General features: G+C 37.9%; 1 protein-coding gene across 18 annotated transcripts in view; it reads right to left on the bottom strand.

Moving 5' to 3' along the window:
* ADAM28 (ADAM metallopeptidase domain 28) overlaps positions 1 to 23,678 on the bottom strand; it is a 227,465-nt gene that overhangs the window by 19,266 nt on the left and 184,521 nt on the right. For 16 of the 18 annotated variants that reach the window (XR_009246281.1, XR_009246282.1, XR_009246280.1 and 13 more), the window contains 12 exons: positions 20,560 to 20,663; positions 17,758 to 17,834; positions 15,228 to 15,306; positions 14,058 to 14,134; positions 12,540 to 12,732; positions 9,670 to 9,741; positions 8,747 to 8,818; positions 7,556 to 7,725; positions 5,455 to 5,539; positions 3,351 to 3,481; positions 2,729 to 2,906; positions 1,059 to 1,148 (listed from right to left, as the gene is read on the bottom strand). Coding sequence is in view for 11 of the 18 variants with exons in the window: in XM_058670030.1 (XP_058526013.1) it covers positions 1,059 to 1,148; positions 2,729 to 2,906; positions 3,351 to 3,481; positions 5,455 to 5,539; positions 7,556 to 7,725; positions 8,747 to 8,818; positions 9,670 to 9,741; positions 12,540 to 12,732; positions 14,058 to 14,134; positions 15,228 to 15,306; positions 17,758 to 17,834; positions 20,560 to 20,663 (1,328 nt within the window). In the remaining 7 variants the exon portion in view is untranslated. Of the gene's footprint in view, positions 1 to 1,058; positions 1,149 to 2,728; positions 2,907 to 3,350; positions 3,482 to 5,454; positions 5,540 to 7,555; positions 7,726 to 8,746; positions 8,819 to 9,669; positions 9,742 to 12,539; positions 12,733 to 14,057; positions 14,135 to 15,227; positions 15,307 to 16,164; positions 16,300 to 17,757; positions 17,835 to 20,559; positions 20,664 to 23,678 lie in introns of all 18 variants that reach the window. The other 2 variants (XM_058670034.1, XM_058670028.1) reach the window with 2 other exon arrangements.

The raw sequence follows: 23,678 nt of genomic DNA, 5'->3' as shown, positions 1-23,678 counted from the left end.
GGCCATCTCCTGTGACATCACTTCTGTTGATTTACTGCTGCCCTAAGTTCAGACAGTTTCCTCAGCATTTATCCTACAAATTCAGGAATACTAGGTAAAGTTAAAAAGTAAAGAAGAAAAATCAAACACTATCATGCAGAGCAGGTAGCTGCTTCTCCTTTTGTTGAATGCATCTTTGCTGGGATTTTCAAAGAAGATTTAAATCTATATTTTCAGAGATTCACTAGTGAAGTGAATCTTCTGTATTAAAGAAGATAAATTTATAAGCAGCAGATCTGCCAAACTCAGCGGCTTTCCCACGCACCTGGATTTCTACTCTAAGTCTTTCTTTATAGTCACAAATATTTAAACTCAGTTATTCCCATGACATGATTTTTCAAGACAGAGAAGGTCAAATATTCATTTAAAATAACAATTTTATTGTGACTTATTACTGCAAATGACTTTTGTTTTCTGAAAAAAAAAAAACATAGTAAAACTAATTCTGACAGTCTGGGGACACACATACATCCCTAGCTGCTGTGAGCATGCGCGTTGTCATTACACCCACCATGAATATCCTCACAGCACTTACAGCAGTACACCAAAGCTGTGGCTGGAGCTTGCAACACCATCCTTATTCACACTCCATCGCTCCAACCAAACCAGCTATCTCCTCATTAGAAAATCCCTTCCCTTTATTTCTAAATCAGAATCAAGGCTTGATTTGATTTTTTTCACAAGGCCTCCCTGGTTGCTCCACTTTCAATATAATTCCCTGCTCATGTGCCTGGGAAAGTAGCCCAAGGGCGTACAAAATCCTTGGGGCCTTGCTCACATGTGGGAAACTTGGAAGAAGCTCCTGGCTACAGGTGTAGGCATGGCCCAGGCCTGCCATTTCAGCTGTCTGTGAATTGAACCAACAGATAGAAACTTTAACACTTCTTTTCAAATAGATAAATAAAATCCGTTCAAAATACTTAAGAAAAACATTATTTTGCACATATCCTTTAACGTAAGCACTGACCATAAGCAAAACCAACCATACTTATTAAAATGGAATAAGATGGTAATCTTACTTGGCATTTTTCACAGCATTCTCCGAAAGCACATTGAAAACCTGCTTTGATTTTACATGTTTTAGCTTCACAGCAAATGTTGGTACATTCCTAAGAGATCAGAAACAAATTTAAATGCTGGATTTCTCTTTGGTCCTAGTTCAGCACAAGTCATACTGTAATGTTTTCATGATCTCACATACTTTGGTAGAGTTTGAAATTATGTTAGTTGAGAAAAACAAAAACAAAGTTTAACATTAACAGAAACAGATTCTGGAGCAACTAACGTTTTGTTTATTCTACCTATACCTTTAAAATAAGCTTAAATGTCTTTTCTAGATCCTTTAGTCTCCCATAGTAATAATGAAACTAAAGATGAGGGAAAATGAAATAAAAAGGATCATATGAAAATAGAAGTCACATAATTATAGAATTATTTCAACTCATTACTGGTAAATTGTCTCTAGATTGAAGAAAGCTAATTTTTATATGAAATTTTAATATATTTAAATTCTGCTTAAAACAATGCATACAAACTTGGTCTCCCTGTCTTGAGCAATCAGAAACCTACATGCATAAGACACTGGAGAAATTCCTATTTCAAAATCTCTCCCTTGCAGTTATCTGAATTCCTACAGAAGATTGGTATTTTTAGAATTATAACATTTAAGATTAATACTTTTGCCTTTAATGCAAATAAATATACCATGTGTAAAATTTAGTCTTTCTCATAGGATAAATAATTTTGTGAATCTACTTCAAAACTACAGAGGAGCAATCCACTGAGGACTTGATATATTAGTCATATGAATTGTTAGCAAGAGGAGGACAATGTCTACCCAGCACCTCAGTTTCTCTGTGAGAAGAGATTGAATCAGATTAGTTTCTTCTACTGGGTCGTGAGCTACCAGAAAGTACTAGTTCCCCGTGCTCACTGATGTTGGGACTCCAGAAGCAGACACTTGATCCACCTCTTGATTCCTCCATTGGTCATCTCTGTGCATTTGAATAAGGAAGCTAGTGATGCTCTTTGAATATTATCACAGTGCTGTGCTTAAAGTAATGTCCACACTGAGACATAAAGAGTGTGCTGCTGCCTGCAGAGTCAACATCACATATGGGTGTGGACTGGAGTCTGAGCTACTCTACTTCTAATCTAGCTCACTGCTAATGTACCTTGTAAAGGCAGAGAAAATGGCCAATTCCTTGGGCCCCCGTACCCAGCTGGGAGACCCAGATGAAGCTTCCAGACACTCGCCTTTGGTTGGCCCCAGTCAGAGGTAACACAGCCAACACAGCTATTTTGGGATGAACCAGTAGATGGAAGACTTCTCCCTCTCTCTCTGTAACTGCTATGCAAATAAATAAGTAGATTTAAAAAAAAAAATCATGTTCTCCTAAGATTCTTGAAAACTTAGCTGAAAAGGAAGAAATGAGGACTTAAAAGCCAAGTTGGTACTTGGTCCTTTAAAAAGGAGGGAAGATGGAACAGGGTCCTGAGAGGGAAACTAATGAAGTCTGTTAAATAGTGTAGAGCTCCTGATCATGAAACTACCTGTACAAATATGTGCAAGTAAACATAACCTAAGTCACAAGAGACATCTAATCATAGAGTGAACCACACATTTCTTTTATGGATGTTCTCCGTAGTAATTTAAAGCTAGTTCATTTTAAGAAATAAATGGTAATACCTCAGGGGTCCCACAGTCACAGTCCTCTCCTAATTCCACCAATTGGTTGCCACAGATTGGTGTGGATATAATATCTTTCGGGGATGGAACATTAAAGATGCAATCTGATAACTTGTCTTCAAAGAACTTGTCATAGCTGACACGGCTACAGGAACTGAAGTCTGTGGGGATATAGAAGCTGTGGAGATAAGAGAAATGCCTCATGTCATGCTCTGCATGTGGGCAGCAGTGTCTGACTCTGGGTTATATTCATAATGAGCTGCCGAAGACGGAGTCCAATCCACTGACAGCTGCTGAATCGTGAGTTCATTTTCTATTCAAATTAATCTCTGAGGGTGGACACAAACACTCTGGCTTCAAAAAAAAATGCTGCCATCTACCCAAGTGTGCCACCCAGCCCACTTTCAATAAAATTTATCTAAATAACCTTGGTCGTCCTTAGCTCACTTGGGTGCTTGTAAATACCTAAAGATAGAAACATTTTTTATGGTAGTGAATGCACTTCACTTTGAAGGAATTCATATTGACAAAATTTCTTCATCCTACATAAAAAATATGTTCTAATATCTGGAAAATGAGCTGAATCAAAAACAAACAATCACATGTTCCCAGAGAGCCTCACCTTAGTGATTTGTCCATCACACATATTGTAGAAGGGCACTTGCACACGTAGGTATCATGATACATTCCAAAGTTGTGGCCCATTTCATGGGCCATTGTCCCTGCCACTCTGAGAAGGTTGTCACTGTGATCCTAAAGGGAAGAACAGAAAAGCAGATGTTCTCCTTTTCAAAGGGAATTATTTATGTATCTACGTTTCATTATTGTTTCTATTGTTAATATGGGGGCTGCTTTTAGCTTAAACCTTCTCATACCTCTTCTCTCTCTCTCTCTCTCTCTCTCTCTCTCTCTCTCTCTCCACACACACACACACACACACACACACACACACACACACTCTCCCTCCTGGTACTGAGCATTTATAATGTCTGTAGTGATGGCCTTTTCCTCTAATGAGTAGATTCTATATTGAGGAAAACTGGTTTCTTGCTATCAGATTTTCTTCAATGATAAGTTATCAAGAAAAAAAAAAACTTTTTAAAACAGTGATCCATTTCCTTTCTCCTTGGCTTGCATCGATACCACCAACTTAATTTTAGAAGTCTTTGATGTGTTATGCTAATGGAAATCTAAAATTTGTCATTATGTCTTACAGCTTCACCAACATCACTCTCAGTTCTATTACTGCCAAGAGGGGTCGGTGGTTCTAAGTGATCCTGGAGCAATAAAGCAAGCAATGTAGGAGAATGACGTCTGTTTTTTTGCTTTTGTTTTTCAGTTTTTGTTGGGATGTGACAGGAATGTGTCAGTAACATCCAGCCAGAGAAATGAGATTCTCTTGCCCACTTCATCAAATGTAAAGATTCCTGAGGCAGTGCGGGCTTTGTGGCACTGTGGATTAATTCTGTGCCAGTGACGCCGCATCTCTAAGTACCATTCAAACCCTGGCTGCTCCGCCTCGCATACTTTCCTGCTAAGAAAGCTAGGAAAGCAAGTTGTTCCCTGCTATGAACAGGGGACACCTAAATGGAACTCCTGACTCCTGGCTTTGACCCAGCCCTGTCATGGCCATCACAGCCATTTAGGATTAAAGCAGTGGGTGGAAGATCAGTCTCTGCTCTCCTCCCTCCCTCCCCTCTCAGGATTTAAAAGAGCTGAATACTATAGATTAACACAATTCACATATATAGCCTTCTGCAGTCAGCCACAGAAGATTAACTTTTCACATTAGGTGGCACATTGACCAAGAATAAACCTCAAAAGACATTTAGAATACTGAATTAGTGAAAATAATCATTAATGGGAATAGATCAAAAATAAATTAGAATATATTTTTATGTTTAATGTAAGTATAAACAAAAATTTGAAACATTGGATGCAGGTAGGTTATAGGAAATTTAAATGCAGAGTGAAAAGGAAGAAAATAAAAGCAGAAGTCAGTGAAATTGAGGCCAGGAAAACCTTAGAGAACATTAATGAACCAAAATGTATTTCTTTGACAGGACCAATAAAATGGATGAATACCGAGCTGGTGTGACAGTAACAACAACGACAAACAGACGTTATGATATCATCACAAATAGATTCTACAGATATTGAAAGGATAGTAACTAATGTTACTGACAAATTAGTTCCAACTTAAATAATGAGTGGCTTTCCTTTAAACCAATTCCTAAGGCTCCCTCAAATAGGACTGGATAATTTAAATAGCAATCTCTTGAAGAAAGAAAACTTACATGAAGACCTTTCAATGAAGAAAACTCCACACCCACGTGCTGTTATTTGTGTAATATATCAAACACTTTAGGAAGGAATAATAGTAATTCAATTTTCTATAAAATCAGAGTTGGGAACATAATTCATTTTGTGTGGCCAATTTTACTATGATAACAAAGCCTAAAACATAACACAAAAACCCATTTTACAGAAATGGAAACGGCAGATTAATATCCTACATGAACTTAGGTGCAAAGACTCTGAAGATACATCAGTATATTGAACAATATTTTGAAAAAATTAACACGTTATGGCTAAGCTGAGTTTATCCTGAAGTGAAAAATGAGAAACACCATAGGAATAAAATAACTGGCAAAGTACAATAATCTTCCTAGATTCCAGAGAATAAGAAACATGAATGAGAATCAGCTGCTCATCTTCAAACAGACCTGAACAATCCCAACAGAATGATATGGAGAGCACATGGTGGACATGAAAGCAAGGCCCACAGTTGTTCCTGAAAGTTCTTTTGCCCTGCAGGAAATGTGAATGGATATAATGCATTATTGTCAGTCATATATTTATAGACAATTCTTGTAGAGCTCTAAACAGCAGAGAAAAACATATTAACCATACACAAAACTGCCTTCTTTCAATATCTGAACTTGTGGGAGGCATTTTTTTCCTTGGAATGGCTTGCAGATCAGCTGAAACCCAAGCAACTGGTTTAAGATGTCATTGCATTCATTCACATTGATCATATTTTTTCAATGTACAATGTAACCCTTGTCTGGGGCCAGCATGGTGTAGTAGGCTAAGCTCTCTCCTGCATCCCTAACACCCCATAAGAGCATGAGTTCTAATCCTGGCTGCTTGACTTCTGTGCCCAAGCTCCAGCTGTATTAGCCGGGTGGCCCGGCTTGTGAATGAAGAAACCCAACGAAAGCCATGATTTTTGTGCTGATTTTTAAAACAAGATTTTGTTTGCTTGAATGGCTGTGTGATAGAGAGAGGAAAAGACAAGAGAAACAGAGAGAGAGAAATATCTTCACCTGTTGCTTCATGTCCCAAAAGGCCACCAGAGCTGGGCACAGGCCAGGCCAATTCCAGGAGACTAGCAGGGACCCATACATGTGGCCCAATTTCCACTGCTATTCCAGGGCGCATGAGTGGGGAGCTGGATCTGCAGTAGAGTAGTCGGGACTGAAGCCAGTACTCAGGTATGGCATACCTTCCCATGAAGCTTGGCTCATTCTGTGAAAGCGAGCCCTTTGGATTGCTGTTACACACTGATAGTATCTGGCACAGATTTGTTTATTTCAGGTGGTTGGAGCCACTGATTCTCCATGATACTATATCCTTAAATAATGTAAAGTCAAGCCTACCTAATTTCAACAAAAAATTACTCACTCATACATTTTTAAAATTCTAAAAATTTGAAATTTTTAAAATTTCTCTTGAAAGAGAAGCTCAAATCTTGTAAGTCAGCCGCAACATTTTTATTGTTTTGTTCTTATATGACCATTTCAGGGGCTGGTGTGGTGGTATAATAGGCTAATCCTCCATCTATACTGCTGGCATTACATATGGACACTGGTTCGTGTCCTGACTGCTCCACTTCTGATCCAGCATTCTGCTTATGGCGGTGGAAGGCAGTGAAGGATGGCCCAAGTCCTTGGGCCTTTGCTTCCATTGTGGAGACCAAGGCTACTGGCTCCTGGCTCCTGGCTTCCAGCTTCAGATCAATTTGGCTCTGGCCATTGTGGCCTTTAGGCGAGTGAACCAGAAGATGGAAGATCTATCTCTAGCCTTCTCTCTGTAAATATTGCTTTCAAATAAAAATAAATAAATCTTTACATGACATCTTTCAGGGCTGGCACAACAACTGGCAACATCCCTTATGGAAGGCAGTTGTCCTGGCTGTTCTACTTGCCATCCAGCCCTCCATTTCTGCCCTGGAATAGCAGTCGAGGACAGCCCAAAGCCTTGGTAACCTGCAGCCACAGGGGAGACTTGGAAGAGTCTCCTGGCTTCAGATCAGCTCAGCTCTGGCCATTGCAGCCATTTGGGGAGTAAACCAGCAGATGAAAGATCTTTCTCTCCATCTTTCCTTCTCTCTGTAAAATCTGCCTTACTAGTACAAATAAATAAATCTTTAAATGACCATTTCAGCACAACAGAGTAAGTGTAGCATTAAAAGAGTAATTTTCCTTGCAACCTGCTAGTTTCTCTTTACTAGACCCTAAAGTCAACCCTTCTAAAACACAAGCTGAATTTAAGTCCCTTTCTATTATTTAAACTTACTTTGGTAGTCAATAAAAGCAAATTTAGGAATCACTGCTAAATTATTACCACTCTTTAAAAAGAAAAAAAATTAGATAAAAGGAGAATCGCATTTACACAAGAAAATGAGTGTATTTTACATTTATAACCCCATGTGTATATTCTGTCCACTTCATAGATCAAGACACCACTGAATTTTGCCAAGACTTTTGAAATGCTTCTGTGTTAAGTATCACAGGGCACACAAAGGGGAAAGTCTGTACATACGTGATTAACTGAGCAATATCATGATGTTTTCTTCCTAAGAGGACGTTAGCTCTCCATGTAGAAAAATTTTCCAAAGTGAAACTTGCATTTGGAGATATTTTTATCTTATCTTCGTCACTCCAGATTTCCACACCAACCAAGGCCACATGAGTATCAAGCTTTTTATAAAGCTGTTCAGAGGGAACACATAATGAGGACATTAACTTTTAATATTTCCAATGTGTCTTACATTTTCAAACCTTCATAACAGCACTGTTAAAAAAACCCATTTGTTTCCAAATATAACTTAAATAGAAATTACATTCTTTTCTTGCAGATACTAAAATACCCATGGAAAATGAAAGGCAAACCCCCCAAAATATTTTGAGTCTGTAAATTTTGCTTATTTTAACAGTCAGGACAAACTGAGACAAGCTTTCCTTGTATGAATTCACCAAGTGTCATGAATTAGTGCTAGCAGTTCATTCCTCTGGCTTTCCATTTAGTGTATATACTCATTGTTTCCTCAATATTCTTTAAGTTCTTGGTATAGCAGAATTAGTCAACATGGTTCAGTGCTGATTTGAGCATTAGAAAAATAGCATGCTCCATGAAGATGTCCTCAACTGGGAACGATACCAGTGGATGGAAGATTTTTTTTGTCTGCCTATTTCTTCCTTTTCAGAATAAATGAAATAGATCTCATCAGTGGTTACATAATTGAAATGAGATTCGAGATCTGATGATCTATATCCACATCTTAACTGTTATTTTCTACCCTTATGATTGTAAGCAAGTTGTTTTTGCTTCTCAGAATGTAATTCCAAAGTTCCATGTTAGATCCCAGTAATACCTTAGTTAAGGTTGTTTTGAGAATTAATGCATACAAAAGGTTTTAGTGAGTCAGAGGTTCACATTTTTTTATGTTTTTTTCCCCTTCTCTGGAACAGTTTTCTATGTGGGATTTCATTTCATCACTTTCTCGGTGCAGCTCAGGAGAACAAAAGCTTCCCAACAAATCATCCTGAATATTGCCATGGATATATGTATAGTGGTGGCTAAAACATGAGAAAAGTCTCTGCAGTGGGATAGCACAATTAAACTGAGGCACAACGTTGTGCTCCTCCTGCAGGCCCAGGCAAGTTCTTGTGCATTCATGAAAAACCCAGTAGTGCGTCCCAGTCAGTTTATGTTTCATATGGTATATCATACCATGTTGACGTAATTGGCCATCTCAAATACCCTTTTTCTTATTTCCTCTTGGTTTCCTTTGTACTTTTTAAACTAAAAAATAAAGTGGAACATGGGCATTAGTAGAAATTGATACAATTTTTAAGGTATAAAGAATCATGCTTATAGTTATCAGTGGTTACAATTAAGGATTGATTATTAAACTTAAAAGTCAAACATTGAATTCTTAAAGCACTTTATGATTGGAAATACTGGTTTCTTTTGTTAATGTCTGTTCAGTGTAAAACTATGAAGTTGTTTAGAATATATTTCTCTCAAATTCCATGATTTTAAGCTCCACATAACCATTGCAAGAAATAGCTTATTCAGGTTAAAATGATAAATGAACAATAAATAAATTCAGTGCAATAACAGGGCCACCGATTTAAGGCCTGAACTAATTAATGCACTCACATTGCTCAAGATTTTTCTTTTTAAGATTATACATGTGGACTTTTATTGAGAAAATTCAATATATGAAAATGTGTTCCTACAAAGGAAGCTAAATTAGTGACTGTCAGGCAAGATTTGCCTTTTCCAGAAGATTCCATTCCTTTTATGTTTACCACTCATGCTGAGCATAAATTGTAATAAATAGGTGAGCTACATACTGACAAAGGATAATGTGGTCAAAGAAGTTAAAAGAAAGTGAAATTTAGATTTTTCAGACATCAAGATTAGAATGGTATATGATTAACAATTCAGATTATGCATATCATAGCAGTAGCCTATTCCTGGAAAGAAAAAATCATAACTTAATTATGAATGTCAAATTTCATAGGCTAAAAATAATTTATAACCATAATTCATATTATTTAAAAAATATGACTCAGACATTTATCACAAAATGACTAATTTTATATAGAGGAGCATTTTTAAAATACATATTTATCTGATATAATTACCTCACCATTATCCAGGACCACATAATATTCTATATATTTCTTACGCTCTTGACCTTTCTTGCTATCCAATTTCTGAAACAGAAAGACAGTTAATATAGTAACATCTTTCTCTGTATAAATCTTTCTTTTATTTTATACGTGTAACTTTATCAGAGATTTATTGATGTTTAGGAATAAAGGCAAACATTATTAGCGTTTTTAACTCTAAATGAGCAACAAGGGTTATTTATGGGGAAGGGGTTCAAAATGTTGGAACAAGAAAGAGCATCAATAATATTCTTCTTTGAAAGAAAGGATGTAAATGATCACTTAAGTAACATAATAGGGGATCTGAAATATAACTTCAGGTATATTTGAAAATTAATCCCATCACAAAACTGTAATTTTCGCCTCTATCCAGGGTTTTCCTTACAAACTGTAGGTGCTATCTTGGTAAACAGCCCATTTTTACCATGCACAGTGTCCAGACACTGCTGTATCTGATCTCTCTTCTCAGACTGGTTTCTTTCCCACATCCCACACTTTCTTGCTTTCTGTCCCTTCATACCAGCCACTTCCAAATCAAAGCATAACGAGACTCTTCATAGTGGACTGCCCCATTGAAAAGTAGCAAATTCACCATTCCTCATAAATAATACATTGTCAAAGTTTGTTAAGTCTTGTTTCTGGAAATGCTTATCTTTTACCAGATGAGTAAGCTTCCTTACTTTGAACCAATCACTGAAGGTAGACAGATACTATTGAACAAACTTAACCTCTCACTCCCCACAGGAACAAACTATTTGTTAGTCTCACTATGTACTGCTAATGCTCTGACAACTAGGAATACAGCAATGAAATAGACATGATCCATCTGTATTCACAACATGCATACAAATTCAGATATACCAGATGGTAACAAGTTCTATGGGGCAGTTTACATGGGTGACAATGTTCAGTGACTAGGTTAGAGAATGCTTTTCCAAATTGTTATCCCTTAAGCAAATCACGTTAAAAAAATGGAAAGCCAAGCGAGAGGAAATATATCAGTAAAGAATTCTAGCCATGACAAAAATAATTAAAAAGATTCTAGAGTCCATTGATATGAGTTTGAAATGTAACAAAGCATTCGTATTGGTTAGAGCTTAAGGCAGGTGGTTATAAAGAAGCGGAACCTAGAGTGTAGCAAGATGCTGGAGCTGCATGTGGGGCCCTAATCCCATGGGGGTTTGTAACTTATAGTAAGGTGGCTTTTCTACTAAATGCAAGGGAAACCAGTAGAAGACTTTAAGTAATACAAAGAAATATGACTTTCCAGGAATGAAAACATTTCATTACAAAAATTAAAAAGAAAAAAAGGGGGGAATGGAGGGGTGAGGAATGTGTAGGAGGGAGGATAGAGTGGGATGTATCACTATGCTCCTAAACCTGTATTGTGAAGTATGGGAAAGTTGTTCACTTTATATAAATAAATTAAAACTTTTTAAAAGATACAATTATCAGGACCTGATGTGTAGAGGATGGTTCTTACTGAGAAGGGAAAGGAGGACAGAAAGGTTAGTAGAGGCTTTGGCCATGATTGTTTTGGGGTAGTAGTTAGGAACACTTAGAGGATACAGCAAGAGACCTCGAATCTGTGTTGAGGCACTTGCTGATGGATACTCTGTGAGAAGGAATGGAATAAACAGAAATCAGTAATACTTTTTTTGGATTTGTACTTAAAGCAGTACTCTTAAACTGGAGGAATAGAAAGAGAAGTGAGTTTCATTCGGTTCTGCAAATTTGTGTGTTTTTTGTTAACACACACACACACAAAATATTTTGTTAATATTCAGGTTTTAATATTAGATGTTTTTTGGATACATTAAACAAGTTAACCATGCGCATCTGACTTTTAAGTAAGAGGTCAGGGCTGGAGGTATACATCTGATGGTGATGAGTGTGTGGTTGCTGTTAAATGTGACAAGGAAGAGAATTACTCAGGGAGAATGCATTGAGAAAGCAAAGAAATGGACCAAGGACTGAACTTTGTGAAGTTCCAGTGGTCAGTCAGAGAAAGGATCACACAAGTAAATTGAGAAGGCATAGCACTAATGATGGGTGGAAGCCAAAACAGTAGGACATTATGAAAGGAAAGCTACTTCCATGCCATCCTCAAAAGCCAGGTGGCCCATACCAAGGTGAGTCAGGAGGCTGACAGGCACATTAACATGTAGCCATGATTGGTTCTCCTGGATTCTTAGAAATCACTGATGGCATTCAAAGCCACAACAAAATAAAATTTTATTCAAACCAATTTTGGGAAGTTCTAAACAGATTCTAAGTTTATTGAATGGATATGACAGGATCTGAAGTAGATGCTGAAGAAAATCTAAGTATTAATGATAACAATATCTTAATATAGACCTTACATTTTAAATCATACAACTGTACCCCTTTTGTTCTGTGACTAGAAATAGCTTACTATATGTAAAAGAATATTGTAAGAATCTAAGAAAATAGATCCCATGTCTATTTTCTTTACACTATGGCCCCAGTACCTGAAAAAATACTTTGAGAGTATTGTTGGATGTATTTTTTAAAGACCCAACAAGATTCTTAATTTTAAAATAATAATTCTTTACAGTTTTCTAATTTCTTTTAGGTTATTCAGAAAATTATGACAGTTGTCTTGATGTGCATAAATGATATACTTAATCCTTGTGCATTGCATACAGAAGAGATGAATCAGAAACGTATAGCATTATTTCATGATAAACATCTCTATAACCTACTGATGTGGTAATGGACTATACAGTGGCTCTCAGTGGTGCTGCTAAGTTCTGGAACCCAGGGTACCCAGAAGATGATACAGAAGTGAACCACAAAGAACAAAAAACAGTTATACATACAACCAGCCTGACAGCAGGTAGGTCCCCATTTTGGTGTGATCCAGGTGCCTGCAACACATCATTCACTCCACAGGAGCTGTGAGTCTTGTTTTCATCAGCATCATACTTGGAGAGCGCGTGCGCCTGTTCATCATGGTTTGTGGGACTTAAGGGTTCAATGAAGTACCTTTCATCTCCTTGGCTGAAGTAACCCCTGAAGAATATATGGGCATTCAGACTTCTATAAAAACACTACATCCTTAGGGGCTGATATTGTGGTGCAGCTGGTCAAGCCACAGCTCTGACGTCAGCATCCCATATGATTACTGACTTCAGTCCCAGCTACTTCATCTCTGAACTAGCTCCCTGCTCATGTCCATAGGAAGGGAGAAGTGACTCCTGCAATGTTAAATGGCTAATCCATGTCACATTTAGCACAAGAAAGGACATGTCCTATGTTCTACATGTTTTCATGCTGTATCTAGGCTAAAGGTATACTGCAAATTGAAGCGACTTTGAAGTATCACAAGAAAGAAAATCCAGGTTCTATCACTGCTGGCTGTGATAACATGGGAAAATGATTTAAACTCATATAACCTTGGGTTGTTCATCTATAGAATGAGAAAGACAATGCCTGCCTAAATAGAACAATGGTGAACAATGGTAGAGATTTAAACAGCATGGAATGCACATGACCAATGCATAATATCAGTTTCTTCTCAAATTCCGTTGCCGAAGCCCTGGAGCAGGATTTACTCAGGGTCTATTTGTTCATCACTCACTGTTCTTGAAGGAGTGAACTGAAGGCATGTGGTCGAAAAGAGTACTACGTGGAGAACATGTTCATGTGAGGACAAGAATGAATGAGTGCTAAAAAATAAAAGGTAGTTGGTGTAGCAGTTAAGACACCATGGCAGCCAACATCAGAGTGCCTGAGTTTAGTTCCTGGCACCAGCATCTGATGCCAGCTTCTGCCAGTGCAGAGCCTGGGAGGCAGAAGATGGCACAAGTGACCTGGGAGATGGGGAGTGACCTTAGCCCTGGCCTGGCCCCCAGTGTAGCAGGCATCTGCAGAGTGAATCAGTAGATGGGAGTTCTGTCTCTGTTCACCTTCTCTCTTTCTGCCTTTGGAATAAATCTTTGTTCTCCCCCCCCCAAAAAAAAATCCCAGAATATGTACAATCATATAGTAAATCCATAATATTTATGAAACAGTTAATTGGCATAAAGAAAAATTAGAACATGAACATAGAGGAAGAACTGAATACCATATTTATGGATGGTGAGTACTAGAGAGAGAGGTGGTTATCCAAAGATTCTAATGCTAGGATTTAGAAACGCACATTTTCAGAAACAAGTAACTAAAGACAGTTCATATGTTCAACTGACAAACTTCTGTCAAAATAAGTATCGTTTGTTTCAGATTTCAAAATTGTGTTGCCATTATAGTTCACCTCCACTAATTATACTTGAGCTCTTTCAGGCATTGTACAATCATACATAATCACAGGCACATGCAGTACAGTCATGAAGCTTTACCTCAGACCCCTGCACGTGCTGATGCTGGCATCCGAAAATTTTTCATTAAGGATGTGTCCATGATAGTAACAGTCATCCTAAAGGAAAGGAGAAAAGCATCTTGTAAAGGAAATTCATGTGCTTTTTGCACCAAGTATTAAATTTGAACTCTGACCTATGGTGATGTCATACCAGTGTCTGCTGAGTAAGTCAATGCATGTTAAATATTTCGTTATGTAAAAACTCCATTATGGGTTGCTGGTGCAGGATAGAAGAAAAAATATATATATATGGTTTTACCTGTGAAAGTTTAAAATAGGACCCACCAAACAGTTGGCACTTAATTCTCCTCCTTTGCTGACTGCTTATTAAAATTTTTCCTGGGTCTGATATGGTAGCCTAGTTGCTTAAGTCCTCACCTTGCACACGCCCAGATCTCATATGAACTCCAATTCTAACCCCAGCAGCCCTGCTTCCCAATCAGCTCCCCACCTGTGGCCTGGGAAAGCAGTCAAGGATGGCCCAGTGCTTTGTGACCCTGCACCCATGTGGGAGACCTGGAAAAGAGGCTCCTGGCACCTGGCTTTGGAGATTGGTGCAGCTCCGGCCGTTGTGGTTGCTTAAGAGTGATTCATCGGATGGAGGCTCTTCCTCTGTCTCTCTTCCTCTCTGTATATGTGACTTTCCAACAAAACTAAATCTAAAAAACATTTTTTTTTCCATAACAAAGATCTACAAACACTTTTTCTGAATGGATGAGTTACTCAGATTGTTTTCTTATTTATTTCTTGATTAATGCAAATGTTATAATTAATTCTGGATTAGCACCATGTGGGTTACTTCCATTTGGAACAAAATGCTCTTTCTAACAGTTTTTCATGTGGGTGTTCTCGATGGAGCTTCCTGTGTTGAGGCACTCCTAAACAGGGCCAACTGCTTCACTCAAAAGAAATTAAGATAGCACGCCCCTTCCAGCTGCTGTTCAGTGGGGCATCCTTAGGCATAGTTGTCAATGAATTGCTTTATCTGTGTCAAAATATCTAAAAACAAAGTATGCATTAAATAGTCACTACCCAAGAAACAGGCACCAATGCTGTAAATGCAGTTTCATTTCCACTATTTATTTGCTTGACAACGACAGTGTGTTTAGGCATGTCACACCCCAAGGAGGACCCTAGGAGACAGTAATACCATGATTTGTGGACTCGTGTTGACTGCTTTTCCACTGGAATTATAGTATGTCTCTGTGTAGCCTGGGGCAAGGAGGTTCCTGGAGGAGGGAAGAAAGAAAACATGGTGCTGGTTACTTATGTAAAGAGCAAAGTCCAGCAATCACAGAGTTCCCATTGTGTGTTTGGAAAAGTTTTGATGGAGAGCTTCCCTCTAAACCCTAACACACATCCAAGGGTGAAACAGACACCTGAAATGGAGAAGTAGAGAGGGGTGGGGACATTCCTACACGATGCGGAATAATAACTTTTTTGTTTCTTCATACATGCTTCTGTGTGCTTTTTTGAGGAGTGGCTTTGGGGAGAAGCAAAACTGAGAAAGTGCAAGCTGATACCAGTGAATGATACGCACAGTCCTCCTTGCCAGTTTGGGGTAACTGCGTTTTAGCCAGTTCTTTTCAGTTAGAAGTGACAAATAACCATCATGACAGCAGGGTGATTATGAAAAACTGACTTGAATTTCATCCTGTCTTTCTGGCATTTTCACTAAGCTTATTTCAGTTACTAGAAAAAAAAGGCTGAAAAAAATGTATGTAACTTGCTATATATATGTATATATTCAGGAGTATTTTATCTATATATAATTTACTTCTCTAAGGTGTAGCTGATCAACAAAAATAGTATATATTTAACGTCTGCAATGTGGTTGTTTGATATAGTTACTATTAGTGTGGGGGGGAGGGAAGATATTTTCATCCACTCATCGAATTTCAAATATACAGTACATTTTTATTAACCATAATCAGTGTGTTATATATTAGGCCTATTACTTTTATAACTGAAAAATGCATTACTTTTATAGCTGAGAGTCTGTATGCTATGGAAAATTCTTTGGTGGGGAGCATCCCGTGATTTCCTCCCTCCTGCCCTACCCCTGGCAACCAACATGCTACTCTTACATGTGTTCCCTTCTTCTGGAGTCCACAGAATATTAGGCAGTCTGTGTCTTTCTGTGCCTGGTTAATTTCACTTTCCATAATGTCCTCTGGGTTCATGCATATTGTTACAGATGGCAGCATGTCCTTCTGTTCAAACTAAGTAACATCCCGTTGTGTGTGTCTGCTGTTTACACACACATGCACACATGCACACAACACAATTCCTTTATATACTGCTCTTTCTAAAGACAGGTTGTTTTCATGTCTTAGCTACAGTGAATCAGTTTATATTTCAAAGAAACAGAAGCAAGAGAAACTAATTTATATGCATAAAATCTCATCTCTGGTAGGCATCACGTTAGTAATATCATAGGCATTATTTAATCTAATTCTGAAAAACATTCTACGAAAGAATATTTCTCTGTTTTCAGAAGAGATTAAATAATTCAGAATGCCAAGTATCATATTTAGATCAGTTTGAACCCAAAGCCTATTGTGATGATACTACAAACTGCAACCAATTGTTACACAAAAGATATTAGTCTTGGGGAGGGGGAGAAAACTTTTAATCCTACATAGGATGATGCAGAGATTGAAACATTAGAGCATGGAATTTAAAAAATATATATATATATCTTCTTTCAAATAGTTTAGAAATAAGATGATCAAAATCTGGATGGGAACTGCGGGAATGAACTTTGAGGAGAAATATTGGGATGGATGAAATGAAGACAATCAATGAAAAAAGAGGACAAATACAATAATTCAGAAGAATGACAGCTCAAGAGGCACCTTGGAAGAGGGGTAACTATTGTTGGAACCAGGTCTGGTTTTTATCATACACACTTTATTTGTCCCAGAGTATGAATTTATCAATAGATAGCTTTTTTTTTTTGGTAGAAAATGCTATTTTGTTTGAGTTTCATCAAAGGAAGAGAGAGTGAGAGAGATGGAGGGAGGGAGAGATTCCATGACCATGTCCATTCCCCAAGCAACTGTATAACATCAAGAAACTGGGCTATGGGTGAGCTTGATGTGACCAAAACCAGGATCCCTGAACCCACTCTGGCTCTCCCACGTGGCTGGCAGTGACCCAAGTACTTGAATCATTACTTTCCTCACCACAGATTCATATAAGCACCAAATTGCAATCAGGGACAAAGCTGGGACTGGAACCCCAACAGTCTGAAATGAGAGACAGACATCCCTATACTGATACATGGAGACTGGCCCGCACAAATGGTCTTAAAATCTACTATTTTGATGTTGAAACAACACACTGTAGTAATCCAGAAGAAAATATAGAAGTTATATTTAAGTATATCAGATCCTTTCTGCTATGCTAAGAATAAATGAAATTAGTATCTACCCACACCACATTCTTGGGTTTTAGTCCTAAAATACCCAAATATGGTACTAGTAAACTGTTGTTTTACCCAGTATACTTCTGCTTCAGCAGAAACATGCATTGAAACCCTTGGATCAATTGAGAGCAAAAGCTGAAATGTAATGGTGCAGTTTGTGAGGACTGTATGTAATAACACCCAATTAGAACACTTCGCACAACATGACTTCACTGTTGGTGAGGGCTGCATGAGAGGTAAAGACACTTACTTGTTTTTCTTCAAATAGAGCACTGCGACTTTTCCATTGACTGTCATTTTATACCTTAATTCAGTTTCAAATTTCCCCTGCAAAAATGCACAAATATTTACTGGTGACTTAAAAACATGCAAATATTTATTTCACTTTGTTTATTCACTTGGCTATGTTTATCACTTTAATGATTACCAAAAAAATGTCTGCTTTTCTTTAGCACTAGCCAAGTGTTTATTTATTCCTGTTTTAACAGATCAAGCAACTTTGGCAACAACACTGGATATGTTATCTGACACTCCTATCCATGCCATTCCGCATGTATCGTTTGAGTGCTGGTTACATGAGAAACTAGAAATTCAACTCTATGCAAGAAAAATTGTTCCCTGCTGTCAGAATGCACATAGCCTTAAGTCATAATTATGACAAATGTGTGTGATAAGACACCTAGGATTTTAAATGCAAGGAAGGCTTCCTTGAGGCTGTAACATTTCACAGACATGGCAATAACTTGAATGAAGTAGGAAGCCTCAAGTTCATCTAAAAAAGAAAAGTTTATGCACATACCTGAAAACCTCAATCATATCTCATGGATGCTGTTTTTTTTTTCAGAAAAAAAATGTATTTATTTATTTTGAAAGTCAGAGGGAGGAAGAGACAGAAAAGGAGATCTTTTATCTGCTTGTTGACTCACTAGCTGTTAGCTGCCACACCTAAAACTGGGCCAGGTTATCCACATGGGTTTCAGGGGCCATTATCATGGAGCTAGATGAGAAGTGGAGCAGCTGGGAAATGAACTAGCATCCACGTGGGATGCTGATATTGCCAGCAGCAGCTTTGCCTTCTATGTACAATGCCAGCCTTGATGATTCTTTATGTTGAGGACAATTTAAGATTCTGGAGGAAGGGCTGGCTTTGTGGTATAGCACATTAAGGCACAATCTGCAATGCTGGCATCACGTATGGATACTGGTTAGTGTCCCAGCTCCTGCACTTCCCATGCAGTTCTGTGTTGCTGTGCTTGGGAAAGTAGCTGGAGATGGACCCATTAGCTGGACCCCTGCTACCTGTGTGGGAGACCTGGCTAAGGCTCCTGGAATGCAGCCTGACCCAGCCCAGGCTACTGTGTCCATTTGGGGAGAGAACCAGCAAAATGAAATTTTGTCCTGCTTCTCTGGCTCTTCCTCTCTAGCTGTAACTTTTTCTTTTGGACAAATACATGTTTTGTTTCATTTTGTTTTTTAAAGATTATGTGAAGCTGATAATGTGAGAATCACAGAAGGAGTATATTTCCTAATGTGCGGAAAATCATCAGGAATAAATGACAGTCTCAGACCTTTAGGGAAGAGAAGTAATGTGGAAATGGGGAATTGTTTCAAGTGTAGACTATAAGAGGAGTCCATAGTTCTACTGACTTGAGAAATGGTTAATCTAGAGTGAGATTTACGAAGTATTTATGGGGTGCAGGGATTGCTTACATTATATGGTAGTCTGCTGCGTTAACATTTCTGGATGTTTTGTTAATTGAATCTTTACATAGTAAAGGACAACAGCCTCCATGTAGAAACCACAATAACTGATAAGAACTTGCACCTTAAAGTCAGTGTTAGTACTGAGAAAACATGCTAGAAAGAAAAGATACACTTTTAATGGAAAAAATACATTATATTTTTGTAGCAGACAAAAATATAATTTCTCTGATCCATTCTTCAGATAAGTATGATATGAAAAAAGTAGGTAACCTTGATAGGGCAAGACTGAAGTGTCAGACACACAGCAAAGGGGACACATATCTAAAAATATGGAGAGAGGGGGAATCATGGAAAAGATAACTAGGGCTGAATTCGGAATGGTTATAGATAGATGTCAAAGTCACATAAAACTGCCATACAAAATAGAAGACATTAATTATATTTGAATTTCAAATAAACAGCAAATATCTTATATGCAAATCTTAATGTAACATTTGGGACATGCTTATACTAAAAACATATTTGCTATTTACCTAAAATTCAAATATAACTAGGTTTCCTTTGCTTCTATTTGCAAAATGTGACAACCCTTACATGGAAGATTATACAGGACTGGGAGAAAGCCTGGGGTTCAGTGATGAAAGGAGATGAGATTCCACCAGTGGGGAAAATCAAATTAATTCTTTTGGAATGTAGGAAGAAAAAAAATGTGGGACATGAAGTCATAGTAAACCTTGAAAATTAATCATAGGAAGTAGAATATTGTAGGCTACATAGGATCACATTACAGCATTCTTCAGCAGGGCGTTGAAATCGATTTCCTGATTCAAGTTTCATAGGAATTATTGCAAGTTTTCATCATGTACTGTAAGAATTATTTTTATCTCTAAGAATTTGAAGAGATCATTTTGTGCAACTAAATTTACAGAGAGACTTGACAAACCTAAGATATGAACATAAAGCTATCCTCTGAATTAATTATTGTGTTCCTGTGATGACAAGGTGATAAACCAGACAGCAAGGAAGAAAGAAATTACATTGAATTTTTTTTTCAGGTACATAGGATAAATTCTCATAAAAGATTAAAATATTTATCTGCAATCCTGGAGAGCTTATTTTATGTCACAGACCACTAACTTGTTAAATGAAGCTAATAGTAGAACTCTGGGTAAAAGTGAAATCTGAAGAAAAGGATAAAAATAAAAGTATCACTTAACCTCAAAATGTAACAGTCACAAAGTCTACCTGATCCATTAAAATATAAACATATAAACATCTCGCTTGTGTCTCTCATTTCCCATTTTTAATGTGTATCAAATCAAGATTCTTTGATAGATCAAAGCTGTACCTGTTGCTCTGGATCTTTGAGCTCCCTTTTATGGACTGGATGAAGTCTTACTGGATAAACCACTTCATACTTCTTTATCACAGGAAGTTCTTTTATAGCATTTACTGAGATGGGGGAAGCAGGGGGTTGGGGGGGTGGGGGAAGAGGGAGAGAAAAGAACAGACTTAGCTATCCAAAAGAGAAGTTCTTGGCTAATCACTGAACCAGATCAGTTGGTTATGATAATCCTTCTTTGCATTCCAAGTGATCAAAGCCACCAGCATGCTTTCAGTGATTATTTGCAGTTATTCATATACTGATACTAAAAAAAAAATCAATACAAACACAAATCAGAACCCGCCTCTTTCTCTTATGTCTTGAACCTGTATTTCTCTCTTTAGCAGAAACATTTTTTTTAAAAAAAGATTCATTTACATGCAAGGCAGAGTTACAGACAGCAGAAAAGGCAGTCACCAGCTCACTCCAAATAACTGCAGTAGCTGGAACTAAGGCAGGATGAAGCCTGAAGCCTAGAACCCCATCCAGGTCCACCACATGAGTCCCAGGCACTTGAACCATCTGCTACTGCCTTCACAGGTGCACCAGCAGAGAGCTCTTTCAGAAATTTAGCATCTGAGACTGGAAGCAGTGCCCATAGACCTACTGCACCACAATTGTGGTCCACAAAACCATCTCTTGAATTTCCCCATTTCAGAGGTATATAGCAATGGGTTGCTATATGAGGACATAGCAGTAGTGTATACATACACAAATATCATCATCATCATCATCATCAAGGCAGTAGCAAAATAATCTACTATGAAGCCAATCAGTCCCAGAATAACTGCATAGAAGCACCATGTAAACCAAAGTCCTCAAAATAAAATAATGTACGCCATCTCTGATTCTAATACATTTTCTTAGATTTGCCAACAGCAATGGCATATATTAAGACACCAAGTCACTATAAGAGTCTTTTTAAATTTTAAAAGATATTTCTTTAAAAAAGGATTTGAAAGGTGGAGTTGCAGAAAGAGAAAGGGAGAGAAGAGAGATTAAAATTTTTTTTAATTTTCATTGGAAAATCAGATCCACAGAGAGAAGGAAAGACAGAAAGAAAGATTCTCCATCCGTTGGCTCATCCTCCAGTTGGCTGCAACAGCTGGAGCTGAGCTGCTCAGAAGCCAGAAGCTTCCTGTAGGTCTCCTATGCAGGTACAGGTCCCAAGGCCTTGTTAGGGGAGAGAAAGAGCAGAGAGAGCAGGAGTGGGGGGAGGGGGAGGTAAGAAGGGAGATAGAGAGGGAGGAAGGGAGGGAAAGATTAAAGAGAGAAGGAGAGAGAGAGTCTTCCATACAATTGTTGCACTCCTCAAATGATCCCAGCAGTCAAGGCTTAGCTGTTCACTGTCCAGCAGTGATGGACCTGGTGCACAGAGCCGATAACAACACATGTGGAGTACTGACTGATGGTCAATAGCCAAAGTTTATTCACAGCATCAGACTTTCAAAAGTAGGTTGTCACATAGGCATCAGAGGATGGGGTTCCAATCCATTTACATTTCAACAGCAAGAGATAGCTCCCAGTACACAATCAGTTCCTCTAGCAAGTCCTTTATCTAAACCTGTAGACCAGGAAGTTTACTGTCCATCTCCACATCAACTGCTCACAGGCCTTCCAGAGGATTCAACTAGCCTTTTGCAAAAGATTCAAGATGTCTTCCCACCCTTAGCCGTGCTGAAGCCAGCAGCCACATGACATCAGGGGGCCAACAATTCAGTTCATCTTCCAGTGCTTTCCCAGGCTCACTAGCAGGTTACTGGATTTGATATGGGGTAGCCAGGACACAAATGCACATCCATTTAAGATGTCAGTACTGCAAGAGGCAGCTTAATCCATTTTACCACACTACATTGGCCTGCACGAGATTCTAATAGTACATTAAAGAATGGCTTGGCCTGGTCCTGTATAGAAACTAAAATTGAAATGTCAATGAGCTAATCAGAGGTTGTGGTTAAGAACTTGCTTTTTTTTTTTTTTTTAACATACTGGTTACTCAAAACCATGTCAATTCCATAATGTTGCAAATTGCTGTTGATGTTATATTGGGACTCTTAATTGACTGGGATGATATTCTACCAGCTCTAACTTCGGACCAGAAGTAGTCTCCCCAAGAAACTGTTCAACCCATCTGGACAATAAGTAGCTGGACTCTATGCTTGGTATACGTTTGCAAGGAAAGAATCTTGATTGAATTTGAACTGTAATACTGCATCAAGGTGGAGGAATCCACCAGGGGGGAGGGGCATGGGGAGGGGTGGGGGGATTCCCAGAGCCTATGAAACTGTCACATAATGCAAAATAATTAATAAAAAAAAAGACACAGTTTAAAATCAGCTACTTGGCCTCATAAAGAAATTTCCTTAAACACATCATGTATTTAAGTTTACTAAAGAGAAGTATCTTAAATTTCATTGGAGATAACTTCATATGCTAAATTATTTTTATTACAAAATGCCATAACGTTTGGCTCGCATACTCTACCACAAACAACACATAACTTGCTCCATCAGGACAATTCAAACAAATCTCAACTCTTGAGTCTGTGTAATTGAAATAATGAAGAAAGGCAAGTTTATATTACTTGACCCTCTCAAAAGAAAATTTGTAAGCGATTATTTTATAAATGCAAGGAGGTTTATAGGAACATAACTCTCATTTATTAAAGTTAAATAAAATCTTTTCCTTAAAAAAAAAAGAATGGCTTGGCATTAGCAATGGAATAAACCTTTGTTTTCTAAATATAATCTCCAATATAATGGAGATAATATATATTACTTATTGATCAGTTAATCCTGGAGGACTGTACACCTACTTCACTGACAGAAGGGAAAAATAATTATTTTTATTTACTGACTGCAAGGCAGAGTGACAGAAGATAGAAGAATTGGAGGAGATAAAGGAGGAAAAAAAAAGTAAGGAAAAAGAAAGGGGAAGGGGAGGAAAGAAAAGAATAAAATAAGAGAGAGAGTAGGAAGGAAGAAAAGAAGGAAGAAAGAGGATGAATCTTTAATCCACTGGCTTACTCTCCAAGTGGCTGCATCTCCATGGTGCTGTCAAAGTCCCACACATTTGGAAAAATT

This window comes from Ochotona princeps, chromosome 11, assembly GCF_030435755.1.
Source record: "Ochotona princeps isolate mOchPri1 chromosome 11, mOchPri1.hap1, whole genome shotgun sequence".
Lineage (NCBI taxonomy): Eukaryota > Metazoa > Chordata > Mammalia > Lagomorpha > Ochotonidae > Ochotona > Ochotona princeps.
The sequence above is the reverse complement of the archived record's forward strand: the minus strand, read 5'-3'. Positions and strand labels throughout refer to the sequence as shown.